This window comes from Ochotona curzoniae, unplaced genomic scaffold (genome assembly GCF_017591425.1).
Source record: "Ochotona curzoniae isolate NIBS_2020 unplaced genomic scaffold, NIBS_Ocur_1.0 scaffold_2453, whole genome shotgun sequence".
NCBI lineage: Eukaryota > Metazoa > Chordata > Mammalia > Lagomorpha > Ochotonidae > Ochotona > Ochotona curzoniae.
The window spans coordinates 29,620,612-29,635,640 of record NW_024467094.1 but is presented as its reverse complement, the minus strand read 5'-3'; the positions used below and the strand labels follow the sequence as shown (position 1 = coordinate 29,635,640).

Below are 15,029 nucleotides of genomic sequence, written 5' to 3'. Positions count from 1 at the left end.
CCATGGGAATTCTTCAGTTGGTTACTAACTCAGTACTTCTTGCCTTGCTTCACTCCCTTCAGTTTCGTCTCTCATTTTGACTAAAATTGTCTCTAAAATGAATTGCTAACTTTTCACAGTGCTACATTGCCTTACAGTAAAGTACATGCTTCTGAAATACACAGTCTGCCTACTTTTTCAGCCTCATGTCTTACTCCCATTCACATGCTGTACAGCATTCATTTTTTTTCACACATTGTTATTGCCATTTTCTGTCTTATACTTTCCTATTTATACATAGAATATTTATTCTGTTTAAAATGTCCTTTTTTGCTGTTTCTAATGACAGTTCATGACAGCTAACAACTTTATTAAAGAAAGCCCATGCTTACTTTGGAGTGTTCAAGTGTCTCTGCTCCATGCTTGCACCACTGTAGTATATATTATATTCATTTAGCTTTTCCTTATACTATGATGTTTGACTTTATGAATATTTCTCCACCTCAGCTCATTGAATAGGTGGTTTTAAGTTTGTGTTCATCAGTGATCTTGAATATGTTTCTGTTTCTTTATTTCTAGTTGGCTTTTGTTTGCACTTGTTTGACCTTTATTGTAACTTGTAATTTTTTAAATAAAATCAAATGATTACATTTTAAAATACCACTTTTTATTTTAGGATTTACTTATTTGAAGGGGACTGGGGACAAGAGGAGCATCAAGTAACTTTACCCACTTATTTCTGGAAGCTGAAAGAACCAAACAATCAGCAATAGAGTCGATAAAATTTTTAGTGTATTAGAAAAATAAAAGTATAAATATTTTAGATCATCCTTATGTTTATCTTCTAGAGGATCTCTGGGAAAGTTTAGAAAATGCCAGCGGTAAGCCTATAGCGGCTGTAATGAGTACCTGGACCAAACAGATGGGCTTCCCTCTCATTTATGTGGAAGCTGAACAGGTAAACATCTCTTCCACTTGTCTGATATTGTATTAAATGAAATTCAGTACCCTGTTCACAGATTTGCTTTCTAGCTATCAATATTCTATTGACATTTAAACCGGTCCTTGTACTCTTTACTTCAATTATTTCCCCTCCTTGTTATTTTGTTTTTTGTTTTTTTTTTTTTAAAGAATTTTTTTTAATAGCAGATACATAGAGACATAGAGAAAGATCTTCTGTCTGCTGGCTCCCTCCCCCTCCCCCCAAGTGACTGCAATGGCCAGAGCTGAAGTCAGTCGGAAGGCAGGAGCCAGGAGCTTCTTCTGAGTCTCCTGCATGGATTCAGGGAAACAGGGAGCTGGAAGGGCATTGGATACAAACCAGTGCCCACGTGGGATCCAGGTGATTACCTGGCGAGGATTTAGGTAGTAGGCTATCGCACTGAACCCATTGATATTATTTTTATTTTTGAAGATTATTTTTATTTGAAAGTTAGATCTACAGAGAGGAGACATAGAAAGATCTTCCATCTGCTGGTTCCCTCTCCAAATAGCTACAATGGCTAGAGCTGAGACTATCTGAAGTCAGGAGCTTAGAGCTTCTGGGTCTCCCACTTGTGTTCAGGGTTCCAAGGCTTTGGCCCATCTTCCACTGCTATCACAGGTCATAAACAGGTTCCTGAATGGGAAATGGAGCAACTGGGACAAGAACTGGCACCCATATGGGATCCTGGCACTTGCAAGGAGGATTAGCCAATTTGAGCCATCTCATTGTCTGCTTATCCTGTCCCTAGCCAAATGACTGTGAAATTGTTGACATAGTTCTGAAGTCACCAAGTGGCACTTGTTCTTAGCAATCCAAGGTTGGCTTAATGTTTAAAAAATCAGCGTACTGACTCATAATTGCTGCATTAATAACATCAAGTGAAGAACTACGTAATCGTCTAATTAGATGGAGAAGAAGTATTTGGTAAAATGCAACACTTATATAAAATAATCAGCAAAGTTGGTTTCTAATGTTGCCTCAATGGCATCTGAACATTATTAATTACACTCATTAGCCAAACCATTGCTTGAATTTAGACAGGAGCACTGTAGAATAAATTATTCCCTAGGAGGACTGAGAATTAACCATCAGCCTGTAACAGCTACATCTTAGTTTTAAACATTGTTAGATTTTATAATAAAATGCTTTGGACGACTTTCAGTTAGATTGGCTACAGAAAAGACAATGCAGGATGGGCCCGGCGCGATGGCTCAGTGGTTAAGGTCCTCTCCTTGAATGCCCAGGATCCCATATGGGCGCCGGTTCTAATCCTGGCAGCCCCGCTTCCCTTCCAGCTACCTGCCTGTGGCCTGGGAAGGCAGTCGAGGACAGCCCAAAGCCTTGGGACCCTGCACCTGTGTGGGAGACCTGGAAGAGGCTCCTGGCTTCGGATTGGCTCAGCTCCAGCCGCTGTGGCCACCTGGGGAGTGAATCATCGGACGGAAGATCTTCCTCTCTGTCTCTCCTCTCTGTAGATCCGCCTTTCCAATAAAAATAAAATAAATCTTAAAAAAAAAAAAATGCAGGATATCAAGCTTGGTATAAAAACACCAAATATTAGTACAGTGGTTGGGGGGCGCGTTACAAGCCCATAGGGCCTCCAGTTCTGACACAGATTGGGAGAGAGAGATAAAAGTTTCAGTTTTTCCTCCTGAATCCATTGTGAGAAGGATATGAGGAAGTGCACAGCTACTTGCTGTCGCATTACATCAGTGCATTGGGGACAAGAATGGTTGGTTGTTTGAGGGTCTGGGCTGGGGAAAAATGCCCTTGTTTGCTTCAGTGTACCTACAGACATAGGTGCATGTTGTAGAACCTAGCCTAGACTATTGCTCAAATTGTCCTTATTTTCATCTTTTGATGAGGTACTAAAATCTGGCTTAGGTGAGCTTGCTGTCTTTTCTGTTCATCCATTTCACTCCATTTTTGCCCAAGATTCAGCAACTGAGATGGCCCAGACTTGCAACATGTGCTCCAGAATCAGACAATATGTGTGCGTAATTTTCCATGAGATGAGAGATGGAATGCAGTGGTGGCGAGGCCTGTAAGAAACCTCACCCACGGACCCTCACAATAGCTCAAGTGTGTAATCTTCCATGTGTCAGCACCAGCATCCCATATAGGCACCAATTTGTGTCCTGGCCTCTCCACTTCCCATCCAGTTCCCTGCTTATGACCTGCTGATAGCAGTGCAGTATGGTCCAAAGCCTTGGAACCTTGTAGTGATGTGGGAGACCCAGAGGAAGGAAGTTCCTGGCTTCAGGTCAGCTCAGCTCCTGCTATTGCAGCCATTGGAGGAATGAATCAGTGGATGAATGATCTTTTCTGTCTGTTCTCTCTGTATATCTGCCTTTCCAAGAATGGTGAGTGCAACTGCTCGGACAGTCTCACCCCTACCTCCAACTCTCCATTCATTTTTGTTCTAGTCCTCTTTCTGCACAAGTCTATTCTTTCGTTTTTCTCTAAGATTTATTTTTATTGCAAAGTCAGATATACAGAGAGGAAGATTTTCCGTCTGATGATTCACTCCCCAAGTGACTGCAATGGCCAGAGCTGCACTGATTCGAAGCCAGGAGCCAGGAACTTCCTCCAGGTCTCCCACACGAATGCAGGGTCCCAAGGCTTTGAGCCATCCTCGACTGCTTTCCCAGGGCACAAGCAGGGAGCTGGTTGGGAAGTGGAGCTGTCGGAATGGGAACCAGCGTCCATATGGGATCCTGGCGTGTTTAAGGCGAGGACTTTAGCAGTTAGGCCACCGTGCTGGGCCCGAAGTCTCTTCTTTTTGATGACTGATGGAACTTCCCTTTGACACTCCATGTATATACTTTAATAAGTAGTTTTCTCTTTGGTTTCTTTTACGAATACTTAACTACAAATACATTTCTTTAATCTCTGCCAATTTTATTCCCTCAAAACTGTTGAACAACTAGTTGGGTCCTGTGGGAAATTAAGCTGCCATCTCTAGGGCCACCATGCCGTATGATAGTTATTTTGAATCGTGGCTGTTTCTTTAGTTATAAAGCATGCCTTTCGGACCTGGCGCGGTGGCGCAGTGGTTAAGGTCCTCGCCTTGCACGCCCGGGATCCCATATGGGCAGGTTCTAATCCCAGCAGCCCCGCTTCCCTTCCAGCTCCCTGCCTGTGGCCCGGGACCCTGCACCCGGGTGGGAGACCCAGAAGAGGCTCCTGGCTTCGGATCGGCATAGCATCGGCCGTTGCGCTCACTTGGGGAGTGAATCATCAGACAGAAGATCTTCCTCTCTGTCTCTCCTCTCTGTATATCTGCCTTTCCAATAAAAAATAATAAAAATAAATCTTTAAAAAAAAAAAAAGAAAGCATGCCTTTCTTTTTTTCAATCACAGAAAGATCCCTCCATCAACTCTTTCACTTCCCAAATGGCAACAGACCATCCAGGCTAGACCAGATGCTGAGCTCAGTTGGGTTCTTGCACATGGGTAGTGTGGACCCAGGTTCTCGAGCTATCAAAAGTGTGCATTAACAGTGAACTGTGTTGGGATGCTGGGACTTAGAGCCGGACACTCAAATATCAGATGGCACACAGGGAGCATCCCGCACACTTTTAAGAGCACAGTCGTTTATCAATCGAGAACAATAATATCCCATTTCTTCCTCTTGTTGAAGTTCAGTAAGCTTTTCCATCTTGTTACTTTCTTTTTTTTTTCCCTAAGGATTTATTTATTTTTATTACAATGTCAGATATACAGAGAGGAAGATCTTCCATCCAGTGATTCACAAGTGACCACAACAGCCAGTGCTGTGCCAGTCTGAAGCCAGGAGCCAGAAACGTCCTCCAGGTCTCCCACACAGGTGTAAAGTCCCAAAATTTTGGGTGATCCTCGGCTGCTTTCCCAGGCTACAAGTAGGGAGCTGGATGGGAAGTGGGGCTGCTGGGATTAGAACCAGTGCCCATATGGGATCCTGGCAGGTTCAAGGCGAGGACTTTAGTCGCTAGGCCACAGTGCCAAGCTTTGTCCTGCTACTTTCTTTTTTTTTTTTTTTAAATAACAAATGTAATTCTAAGATTTATTTTTTTATTATTTTTTCATTGGAAAGGCAGATATACAGAGAGGAGAGACAGAGAGGAAGATCTTCCGTCCGATGATTCACTCCCCAAGTGAGCGCAATGGGCCGATACTATGCCGATCCGAAGCCAGGAGCCTCTTCCGGGTCTCCCACGCGGGTGCAGGTTCCCAAAGCTTTGGGCCGTCCTCGACTGCTTTCCCAGGCCACAGGCAGGGAGCTGGAAGGGAAGCGGGGCTGCTGGGATTAGAACCGGCGCCCATATGGGATCCCGGGCGTGCAAGGCGAGGACCTTTAACTACTTGCGCCACCGCGCCAGGCCCTGTCCTGCTACTTTCAATGTACCTGCTACTGTACCAAGGAAAAATGCTAAAGATGGCCCAAGTCCTTGACCCCTGTACCATCCAGGCAGAATCTCCTGGCTGCTGGCTTCAGCCCTGCTCTTGTGGTCTCATGGGGAGTGAACAGTATGTGGAAATTCCTTCTTTGTCTCTCCCTCCCTTCCTTTTTCCTCTTTGTGTAACTTTGTCTTTCAAAAAAATGAAGTAAACTTTAAAAAATTATTTCTCAGGGCCAGTGCAGTAGCCTCATAGATAAAATCCTAACCTTGCATGTGCCAGAATCCCATGTGGACGCCAGTTCATGTCCTGGCAGCCCCACTTCTCATCCCTGCACCCGCATGGGAAACCCAGAAGAAGCTCCTGGCTTCAGATCGGCTCACCTTCAGCCATGGTGGCCACATGGGGAGTGAATCAGCAGGAAGAGGATTGTCCTCTGTCTCTCTTTCTCCCTGTATATCTGACTTTGCAATAAAAATCAATTTAAAAAAAAAAGTTATTTCTCTAGGGCATCAACTTGGACATTGCTTCCTTAATACAACTTTTTCTTAGTTCTTCATTTCTATTTCTTGCATTCCGTTTATCTGTGAAACTCATTGACACAGTTTTACACTTGATCCGAGTGACCTTATTCTGTTACTTCTTGAGTTATTCAAATACTTTTGGACCACTTGTTTTTAGTATTAAGGCTTATGACTTTGTTATTTGCAGCCCCTACCCCCAACCCACATGAGCTAGTACATTTCGTTGTAAATTTCATCCTTTGAGAAAACAAGGTACATGGTTCTCTCGTGTTTCTCAAGCATTCTAAAATTTGAATTCTGAATGTTGAATCTACGTTCTGATCTTATATTCCTGCTTCTTAGAAGTGGAAAACTGAAGGCGTGACCTTTTTTGATAAAAACGAATATAGTTTTCTGTAGTAGTATTTACTGTTGCATATACCAGTGACAACTAATACTTTAAAGCGTCTAGGATCTGTTGCTATTTGGGTGCATACAATAGGCACTTACAAGTTGTAGGAAATGAAATTAAAGGTTTATTTTTTTTCCTCGTATCCCAGAAAGGTTTATTTTTGAAAAAACAAGCAAGCAAAAAAGGATGTCTTAAGAAAGTTTATGAAAACTATGTACTCTGGGAGAAAAAATTGCATGGATTTCAAAAGTTACTTATAATGTTGTTTGAGGCCAAAATGGAAAATAGTGATTTTCCTACCATTTTGTGATGCTATATCTTTTGGACCATGGCATTGGATTTACTCAAAACATTTGCTTATACTGGTTCACTGTGTACTTTATCATAAAAATCCTATCGCTGTTTTCCATCCCCTACAAAAACAACTGTTTCTTTTCTTTTTTAGGTAGAAGATGACAGATTACTGAGGTTGTCTCAAAAAAAATTCTGTGCCAGTGGACCATATGTTGGTAAGCGAATGGCTATAAGTGGGAGCTGACCAGTGAATTTGAATGCTGTAATTATAATGATTCAACTAGAAGAAAACATAAGCATTTTTTTTTTTAGTTTGGGAATTAAATAAAAACTAGGGAATTGTAATAGAGTCAGAATGAAATGCTACATATAATTAGTTACTTTCTTAGATTTAAAAATTTTTTAAAAAATTTTTGTTTGGAAGACAGATAGACATAAGTTTCTCTGCATGCTGGATTTATCCCCAAATGACGGTAAGAGCTTGGCTGAGCCAATCCAGACAGAAGCTAGGAACGAGCACCTTAATCCAGCTCTCCCATCTGTGTGTCAAGAACTCAGTTCTTAACTCTGCCCGTTGCCTTGCAGATTGTGCATTAGTAGGAAGCTGGAAACAGAAGCAATCATGGCCCCAGCATGATGGCTCAGTGGCTAAATCCTCCCTTTGCATGCACTAGAATCCTGCCAATTTGTGTCCCATCTGCTCCACTTCCCATTCAGCTCTCCCTGCTTGTGGCCTTAGAAAGCAGTTGAGGACTACCCAAAGCCTTGGGACCCTGCACCCGCGTGGCAGACCTGGAAGAAGCTCCAGGATCCCTGCTTCAGATTGGATCGGCTTAGCTCTGGCCATTGCGGCCTCTTGGGGAGTGAACTAGTGGATGGAAGAACTTTCTCTCTGTATCTCCTTTTTTCTTGGTAACATAGATCACATTCAGTGCATGCAACATGATAAGGCATTAGTAATTCAGATATAGAACTGTTGAGGACTGTTTTAAAGAAAAAATGTACAGAGGAACATTTTAATTTCTTCTGAAATGTTCTTTATTTTTCTGTATAAAGTTCTGTGTCATGACACAAGAAAAATTTTAAGAGTGGGTAGTGAGGACCATTAAGTCACTGTTTAACTATTTTTGGGGTTTTTTTTTTGTTGTTATTGTTCTTTAAAATTTATGTATTTATTTGAAAGGAAGAGTTATAGGGTAGGGAGGAGACAGAGATCTTCCCTCCACTGATTCACTCCCTTGATGGGCTACTATGGTGAGGACTGGGACAGACCAATGCCGGGGGTTCATTTAGGTCTCTCACTTGAATGCAACATTTGCTTACTGCAAATGCAGACTCCAGGGCAGCAGTAGTTTAGAACTAGGTGGACCATGCCACCATGCTGGATCCCTGGATTGTGTTCCAGGCTCCTGGCTTTAGCCCCAGCCATGTTGGCAGTTAGGGAGCGAGACAGTAGATGGGAACTTGCACTAAGGCACACGCACGCACGCTCGCTCGCTCTCTCTTTCTTGTTCACTGCCTCTGTATCTGTCTTGCTGCCTCTTGAATAAATAAATACTTAAAAAAAATTTTTAAATGATCATCCCTTCAGTGTTTCCAGCAGTTTATGTACTTAGGCTGAATTGCAGGTTCAAATCTGTTTTGAAATCCTAGATGAGCATTTTTCTTAATCATTGATATCCCTATTGGTCTACAAATGAAAACTAAGTTAAAAAAAATAACAAGTTAAAAACATTGCATGGCTGATTCTTTGGGTAAGCTGTTCTGTTGTTACATTATTTACATCTTGTTAGAAATGATGTCTTCCTTAGCACTGATAACTATTTGTGTTCCTGAAACTTCTTCCACTTAGGAGAAGATTGTCCCCAGTGGATGGTTCCTATTACAATTTCTACTAGCGAAGATCCCAACCAGGCCAAACTAAAAATTCTAATGGACAAGCCAGAAATGAGTGTGGTTTTGAAAAATGTAAAGCCTGAGCAGTGGGTGAAGGTAAGTCCAGAAAAGGCATAGCCATTTTTTAAGAAATGATTTATTTCCGTTGCTTTCTTGTTCTACACTTTTGTCCTTGTAGGTCAGGGAGAAAGAGCTAGGTAGACAAAAAGTTGTAGAACTCAGGAGGAAAAATATAATGCTAGGCTGTATGTGAAGACACATTAACCAAAACATTCGTAGTCTCTGAGCTTGCAACTGCCCTGTCATGTAATGACATGTTAACTCCAGTAAAGTGTTGCCAGGCTATGCACAGCTGTGAGCAAGTGAGATCAGACGTACATAATGATCCGTTTGTGTTATACCAGTGTAACATTGCTTAGCCAGTACTTTAAGTACTCAAAGACTTATTGCTGGTAAGTGTCATCCCCCCCCCACCCCAATTTTCCTATCCTCTGCACATTCGTAGGTATTTTACAGACTGCTTACAGAGTGTTTTTCAGGGATGACTGATTTGGTTTTGGGTTTGGACTTTTTTTTTTCCAGACTTATTTATTTTCATTGGAAAGGCAGATTTACAGAGAAAAGGAGAGACAGACAGAAAGATCTTCCATCCACTGGTTTACTCCCCGAGTGGCCGCAACAGCCAGAGCTGAGCCAAACCAATGCCAGGAGCCCAGAACCTCTACAAGGTCTCCCATGGAGGTGCAGGGCCCCAAGGCTTTGGGCAGTCCTCGACTGCTTTCCCTGGCCACAAGCAGGAAGCATGGGAAGCAGGGGCTGCCAGGATTAGAACCAGAGCCCATATGGAATGCCGACCTGTTCAAGGCAAGAACTTTAGCCGCTAGGACTTGGCAAGAACAAGGCGAGGACTTGGGACCCTGGTGGTCATGTCGGAGACCCCAGGGAGTATCTGACTGGTGATTTTAGCCGTGGCTGGACCTGGCTACTGTGGCCCTTTGGAAAATCAACCAGCTTTGTCCTAATGGCCCTGCCTTTCAAATTAAATAATTATTTTTAAGAATTTCTATATAAATAGCAAACTACAGATGTAGCTATTTTCCCACTAAACTATGTGCATGTAAATATTTTCAAAGATTATTTTTGACCGTTGGTAAATGGGCTGTAGGAATTAATTATCCAAATAAGTGAAGTTGTCTTTTAGGTCCACATTCTTTAAAATTCTTTAAAATTTAGGAACTGAAGTTGTTATTCTGCTAAGGAGTCCAGTGTGGTAGATCAGTCTTTGTAAGGATGTAGTCATTCTCAAAGATTCCACTGTTGAATTGTTCTATAAACATTAATTATTTTTTTAACCTGAAACTGACCATTGAGATTAAAAATAAAAGCATATCTACCTTATTTTTTCTCTCCTTGTCATTTCCCTTTTACTGTCACTTGGCCCGCCCCACCCCGCTCCCCCCCTGCATTTCAAGTTTCTCATTTCTTTTGCCTCTGTTCATTTCTGTGAACTGATTCTTTATGTGCTCTTTTGTTTTGATTCTTTCATTTAACATATATGAACTTTGTTGTTTCTCTCTCCAACGCATGCCTCATCAAAGCCAGAATTCCTTTTACGTAAAGGAAGAGTTGATTTTAAAAAACAAATGGAACTGCTTAACAGTATCTTTGGCTATCTTTTCAGTTAAACCTGGGAACAGTTGGGTTTTATCGGACCCAGTACAGCTCTGCTATGCTGGAAAGTTTATTACCAGGCATTCGTGACCTTTCTCTGCCCCCTGTGGATCGACTTGGATTGCAAAATGACCTCTTCTCCTTGGTGAGAATCTCTCTTTTATCTAGTACAATGGATTTTGTTGATTGCAGGGTTTTGTTTTTCCCGGAGTATCTGAAACATAATTAGAATATGATTCTTCTTCAAGGTTACACACTTTTGTGACTAGAACAACAAATATTAATTTAGCATTATAAATTAAGTTATATAATGTATCAGAAGCAAATTCCATTTGCTACCTTCCTTATTTAAACTGTTGTGTATGCTAAGCAGCAATAGATGTGAGCTTTGAAGAACTTTCCAGACTGAATATTTTTTATTCATTTAGAACGATTTTGTTTTTCTAAGGTAGTGATTGTACTTTGCTCAGAAAGGTAGAATTTTCTTTTAGACATTTTTATGCAGATTTTATCTCATTGGCTTTACAGTTACATTTGTATTTGGCTTTTTCAAAGCAGCAGGTGGTAGTGTTGTCTTTATAGTGGCAACATAAGTATCTTCTGGATGTCTTTTTTGTTTGTGTTTTAAGACTATTTATTTGAAAGACAGAGTTACAGAGAAAGGACAGACAGAGGGAGAAATCTTCCATCTGTGGGTTTACTCTCCAGCAGCCAGGGCTGTTCCTAGCTAGGAGCTTCATCCTCGTCTCCCCCGTTGGTGCACGGGCCCAAATACTTGTGCCATCCTCCTTCACTCTCCCAGGCACATTAGTAGGCAGCTGGGTGCAAAATGGAGTAGCCAGGGCTGTAATTTGTGCCTGTTTTGGATGCTGGCCCTGGACATCTTTAACTGTGATATTCTTTCTGGTATTTCTTTAAATTGTACTTGAAATTCTCCCTCCTCTGTGTAGTCACAGGTTTTAGATTCCACTTTTGTATAATCACTGATTAGTACTGAGGCAGCAGTCCTCACCTCTGCTGATCTCATTGCGGGCAGGCCGTCTCAGGAAAGACAGTCTGTGCTGTTGGCCGCTGTGACCAAAGTCCTTTCTCTGAGCTGTCAGTGCTGAAAGGACTCCGAATTGGCAGTGCCTTTCATTCAGTCTGTGTTCATTTGGAAAGAAGTAAAGGAGAAGCTTAAGCTGACACCATTTGCAATTCCAGTTTTGAAAGAACTCCTGTCAGAAACTGGAGCCCCAACTAGTTTTGTAACTTTTCTGGAAGCTTGAAAATTTTCAACACAAAAAACAAAACCTTGGCCCCTGAAACTGAATAGAAATAGGAAGTTAAGCTGATTTGTTATTGTTTTTCCTAATTGTGGTATTTTCCTGTAATTGTGTTTTAAGTAGTTTTTTATTATAAAGAGCAAGAAAGTAGTAAATCAAGAATGTTGTCTAAATAGCGTTTTTTAATCCACATTATTCTGAGCATGTACAGTCTTAATTCCTTAAAGCAAAGGTTACTAGCAATAGACAATGCCAAAATGTTTATGGTTTTGTTTTGTTTTTTTTTTCGTTTTGTTTGAAGACAAGGTTAATTTATGTTTTTTCCTATCCCAGGCTCGAGCTGGAATCATTAGCACTGTAGAGGTTCTAAAAGTCATGGAGGCTTTTGTGAATGAGCCCAATTATACTGTATGGAGCGACCTGAGCTGTAACCTGGGGATTCTCTCAACTCTCTTGTCCCACACAGACTTCTATGAGGAAATCCAGGAGTTTGTGAAAGATGTCTTTTCACCTATAGGGGAGCGACTGGGCTGGGACCCCAAACCTGGAGAAGGTAATGACTACAATGCATGGGGAAAGAACAGTGGGAAGTTAACAGTATCATTAGTATCATCTCTGTATCTACTGGATGTTACTGTATGTTCAGCTAAGCAGAATAGACAGTGAAATGAGGTGGTTTAGTAGCAGCATAGGCACTGTAATGCATGTTCATTGCTAAATGTGACTTGTGCACAGTGATGGAAATGAAATCCTTTGACAGACTTCTAAAGGCCCATTTTGAGTCAGCAAAGGCCTACAGAAATGTTGGATTTTATTATGTATTGTTACCATAAATAAGAGACACGTGTGTACCGCTTTTAAAGGTTCTAGGAGACATGGGCCCAGCTCTCTTTCAATGTCACTTGCTTTTGACATGCATTCTCTCCATGATTAATACTATAATCATATTAATTCTTTTTACTGTCATTTAAAATTTGGCAATGATGCTTTGAACATAATTATTTTCCACTATCTACTAATAATTAAAGGTAGCATTTCCTTCTATTTGTAGTCCTGATTTGGGAGTTTTTTGAAATGAGAGCCATAGGCTCTCATACACCTAGAGTTTTGTGTCTTTCTTTCATTGATTAAGCAAATTTTGAAGCCATTAGCGTATGCCAGACACTCTTCTAGCAACTGGGACAGAGTTGGCAGCTAGCAACGCATTCTGTCGTGTGGGCTATACTCTGTAGGAGACACAGCTAATTAATATGCAACATTCTGGGTAGCAGCAGATATCAAGAAGAAAAATAAAGCTGGAGAACAGTTACTAGCCAGGGTTATTTGAGCATCATCAGAGCCGAAGAGAAAACTGTGAGGAGGAATGGGGAGGGGAAGTGTAAAAGTCCTGAGGCCTGCTTGAGTGTTGCAGGAATAACAATGGCTGATGAGGTCAGATTGGAATAAATAAAGTGAAGAGAGGCATGGGAAGCAGAGCCTCTGCACTGTTGGTGTTGAAGGTAGAACTGAAACTTCGCAGGACTGGCTGTGTGGTGTATAGAAAGCAGTCATCACATTTTGGCGCACAGAACTGGAAGAATTGAGCTGCCATGTAAACAGAGAAAACTGCTGTAAAGCAGATTTGGTTGCAAAAGAAAATCAATGCTTTGGTTCTGAGCATATCAAGTCTGAGGTCGTGTAGACATATGGGTGGAGAGTATCACAGCTGAGAGTCCAGACTGACCACATGCGTTGGGAGTCACGAGTGTGTAGATCCAGCCATGAAGTCAATGAGATCCCCTGAGGACTGGTATGAAAGAAAACTGAGGACAGGGTCCTAGGATCGGACAGGGAGGGTGTCCCAGGTCTTTCAGAAACAGTATTTTAGGGGTTAGACTTTTAGCCTAGTGTGTACATCAACAGGTAAAAGATGTCTGCGTCCCAATCCAGGGTTGTGTTAGTTCCAGCTCCAGCTTCCCAGGAGGCAGCGGCTTTGGTGCTCATGTCCCTGCTACCAGCTGGGGAGAAGAGGGTTGGCTCTTTGGACTTTGGCCAGCTGGCCTTGACTGTTGCAGGCCTTTGGGGAATTAATCAATACATAGAAGTTTGTTGGGGGGGTGGGGTTGTTTTGTTTTTGTTTTTCTATATCTTATCTCTTTATTTTCTCTCTCTGCTTCTCAAGTATATAGATGAAAATTAAAAAGAAATAGTATTTTCAAGGCAGAGTGATGAGCTGCATCAGATGGTGCTGTAAGTCAATGAGAACGATTGACTGTTGCCTTAGCAAGATTTAGGGAGTGGTGGTGGACGGCACCAGAAAAGGAAAGGAGGGGAAATTGAGACGACATTTAAACCACTGTTTAAAACGAGTTGCTAAAAAGAAAATGCTGAAAAGAAGGCAGACTTTAGATAACTGGAAGAAAGACTCAAGTCAGAGGTTTTGTACTTTGTATAAATAAAATCATATGCTTTGTGTTCTGTTCTTACATTTGGCTTTTCTCACTAGGCGTAATGTTGTCGAACTACATTTAGTTTGTGAATTCATTTCTATTGCTGTTTTTCCTTTGTTTTCTTAAGATTTAGATATTTGAAACGCAGAGTTACTGAGAAAGAAGGAGAGACAAATCTTCCACCAGGTGGTTCATGCCCCCGAATGACTACAATGACCAGAGCTATGACAGACTGAAATCAGGAGCCAGGAGCTTCCTCCTGATCTCCTGCATGATTGACAGGGGCCCAGGCACTTAGGCAATCTTCCACAGCCTTCCCAGGCACATTTCGTTATGGAAGTTTACTACATTTTATTTGTGCATTGCACTGTAGCAGTCAATCAGATTTCTCTAATTGTTTTTAGATGTAAATCACCATAAGATTTATAGTTATTTTTTAAAGTCCATAATTCAAGGTTTTTACTTTGTTCACAAAGTTGTGTGTGTAACCCATCACCACTGTCTATTTCTAGCACAATTTATTTGCCCTTAAAAGAAACCCAGTACTCATTAGTAGTCGCTCCTGTTCCCTAGGAGCCACTAATCTCTCCATCTCCTGGGTTTGCTTATTCTGGGTGTTTCATATAAGCAGAGTCATGCAATGCGTAGCCTGGTTTCTTTCACTTAGCGTGTCTTCAGAGTTCATCTGAGTTACAGCAGATGGTAATATTTCATTCCTTTTTATTGTGTAACAGTGTAACAGTATTCCATTGCGTGGCTGTGGCACGTTTTGGTAATGTTTGAATTGGTTCCACTTTTTCACTATGAGGAATTCTGCTGTGACTATTGAGGTACAGTGTAGGTATGCGCTTCACACTCTCTTGGGCATACATACCCAGGAGTGAAATTGCTGTTTAACCATTTGACTCTTTTGTAAATGGCTGCATTATTTAACTTTCTTACGAGTAATTAAGTATTCCAGTTTCTCTACACCCTTGCCAACACTTGATACTGTCTTTTTAATTACAGTGATCTAAGTGAATGTGAAGTCGTGTATCTCATTGTGGTTTTGCTCTGCATTTCTCTAATGACTAATGATATTGTACATCTTCTTATGTGCTGGCTGTTTCATTCTTTGGAGGAATCCCTTCATCAGATTTTGATTTAAAAAATTTGGAATTTCAGTTTACTGTATAGAGAGCATGTGATTATGGGGTCAAAGCTGCATGAGCTAGC

General features: G+C 41.4%; 1 protein-coding gene across 6 annotated transcripts in view; it reads left to right on the top strand.

Annotated features, from left to right (window-relative positions):
- NPEPPS (aminopeptidase puromycin sensitive) overlaps positions 1-15,029 on the top strand; it is a 78,762-nt gene that overhangs the window by 51,730 nt on the left and 12,003 nt on the right. For all 6 annotated transcript variants that reach the window (XM_041001721.1, XM_041001720.1, XM_041001723.1 and 3 more), the window contains 5 exons: positions 828-937; positions 6,705-6,768; positions 8,406-8,545; positions 10,131-10,265; positions 11,719-11,938. In XM_041001721.1, coding sequence (XP_040857655.1) covers positions 828-937; positions 6,705-6,768; positions 8,406-8,545; positions 10,131-10,265; positions 11,719-11,938 — 669 coding nt within the window. The remainder of the gene's footprint in view (positions 1-827; positions 938-6,704; positions 6,769-8,405; positions 8,546-10,130; positions 10,266-11,718; positions 11,939-15,029) is intronic.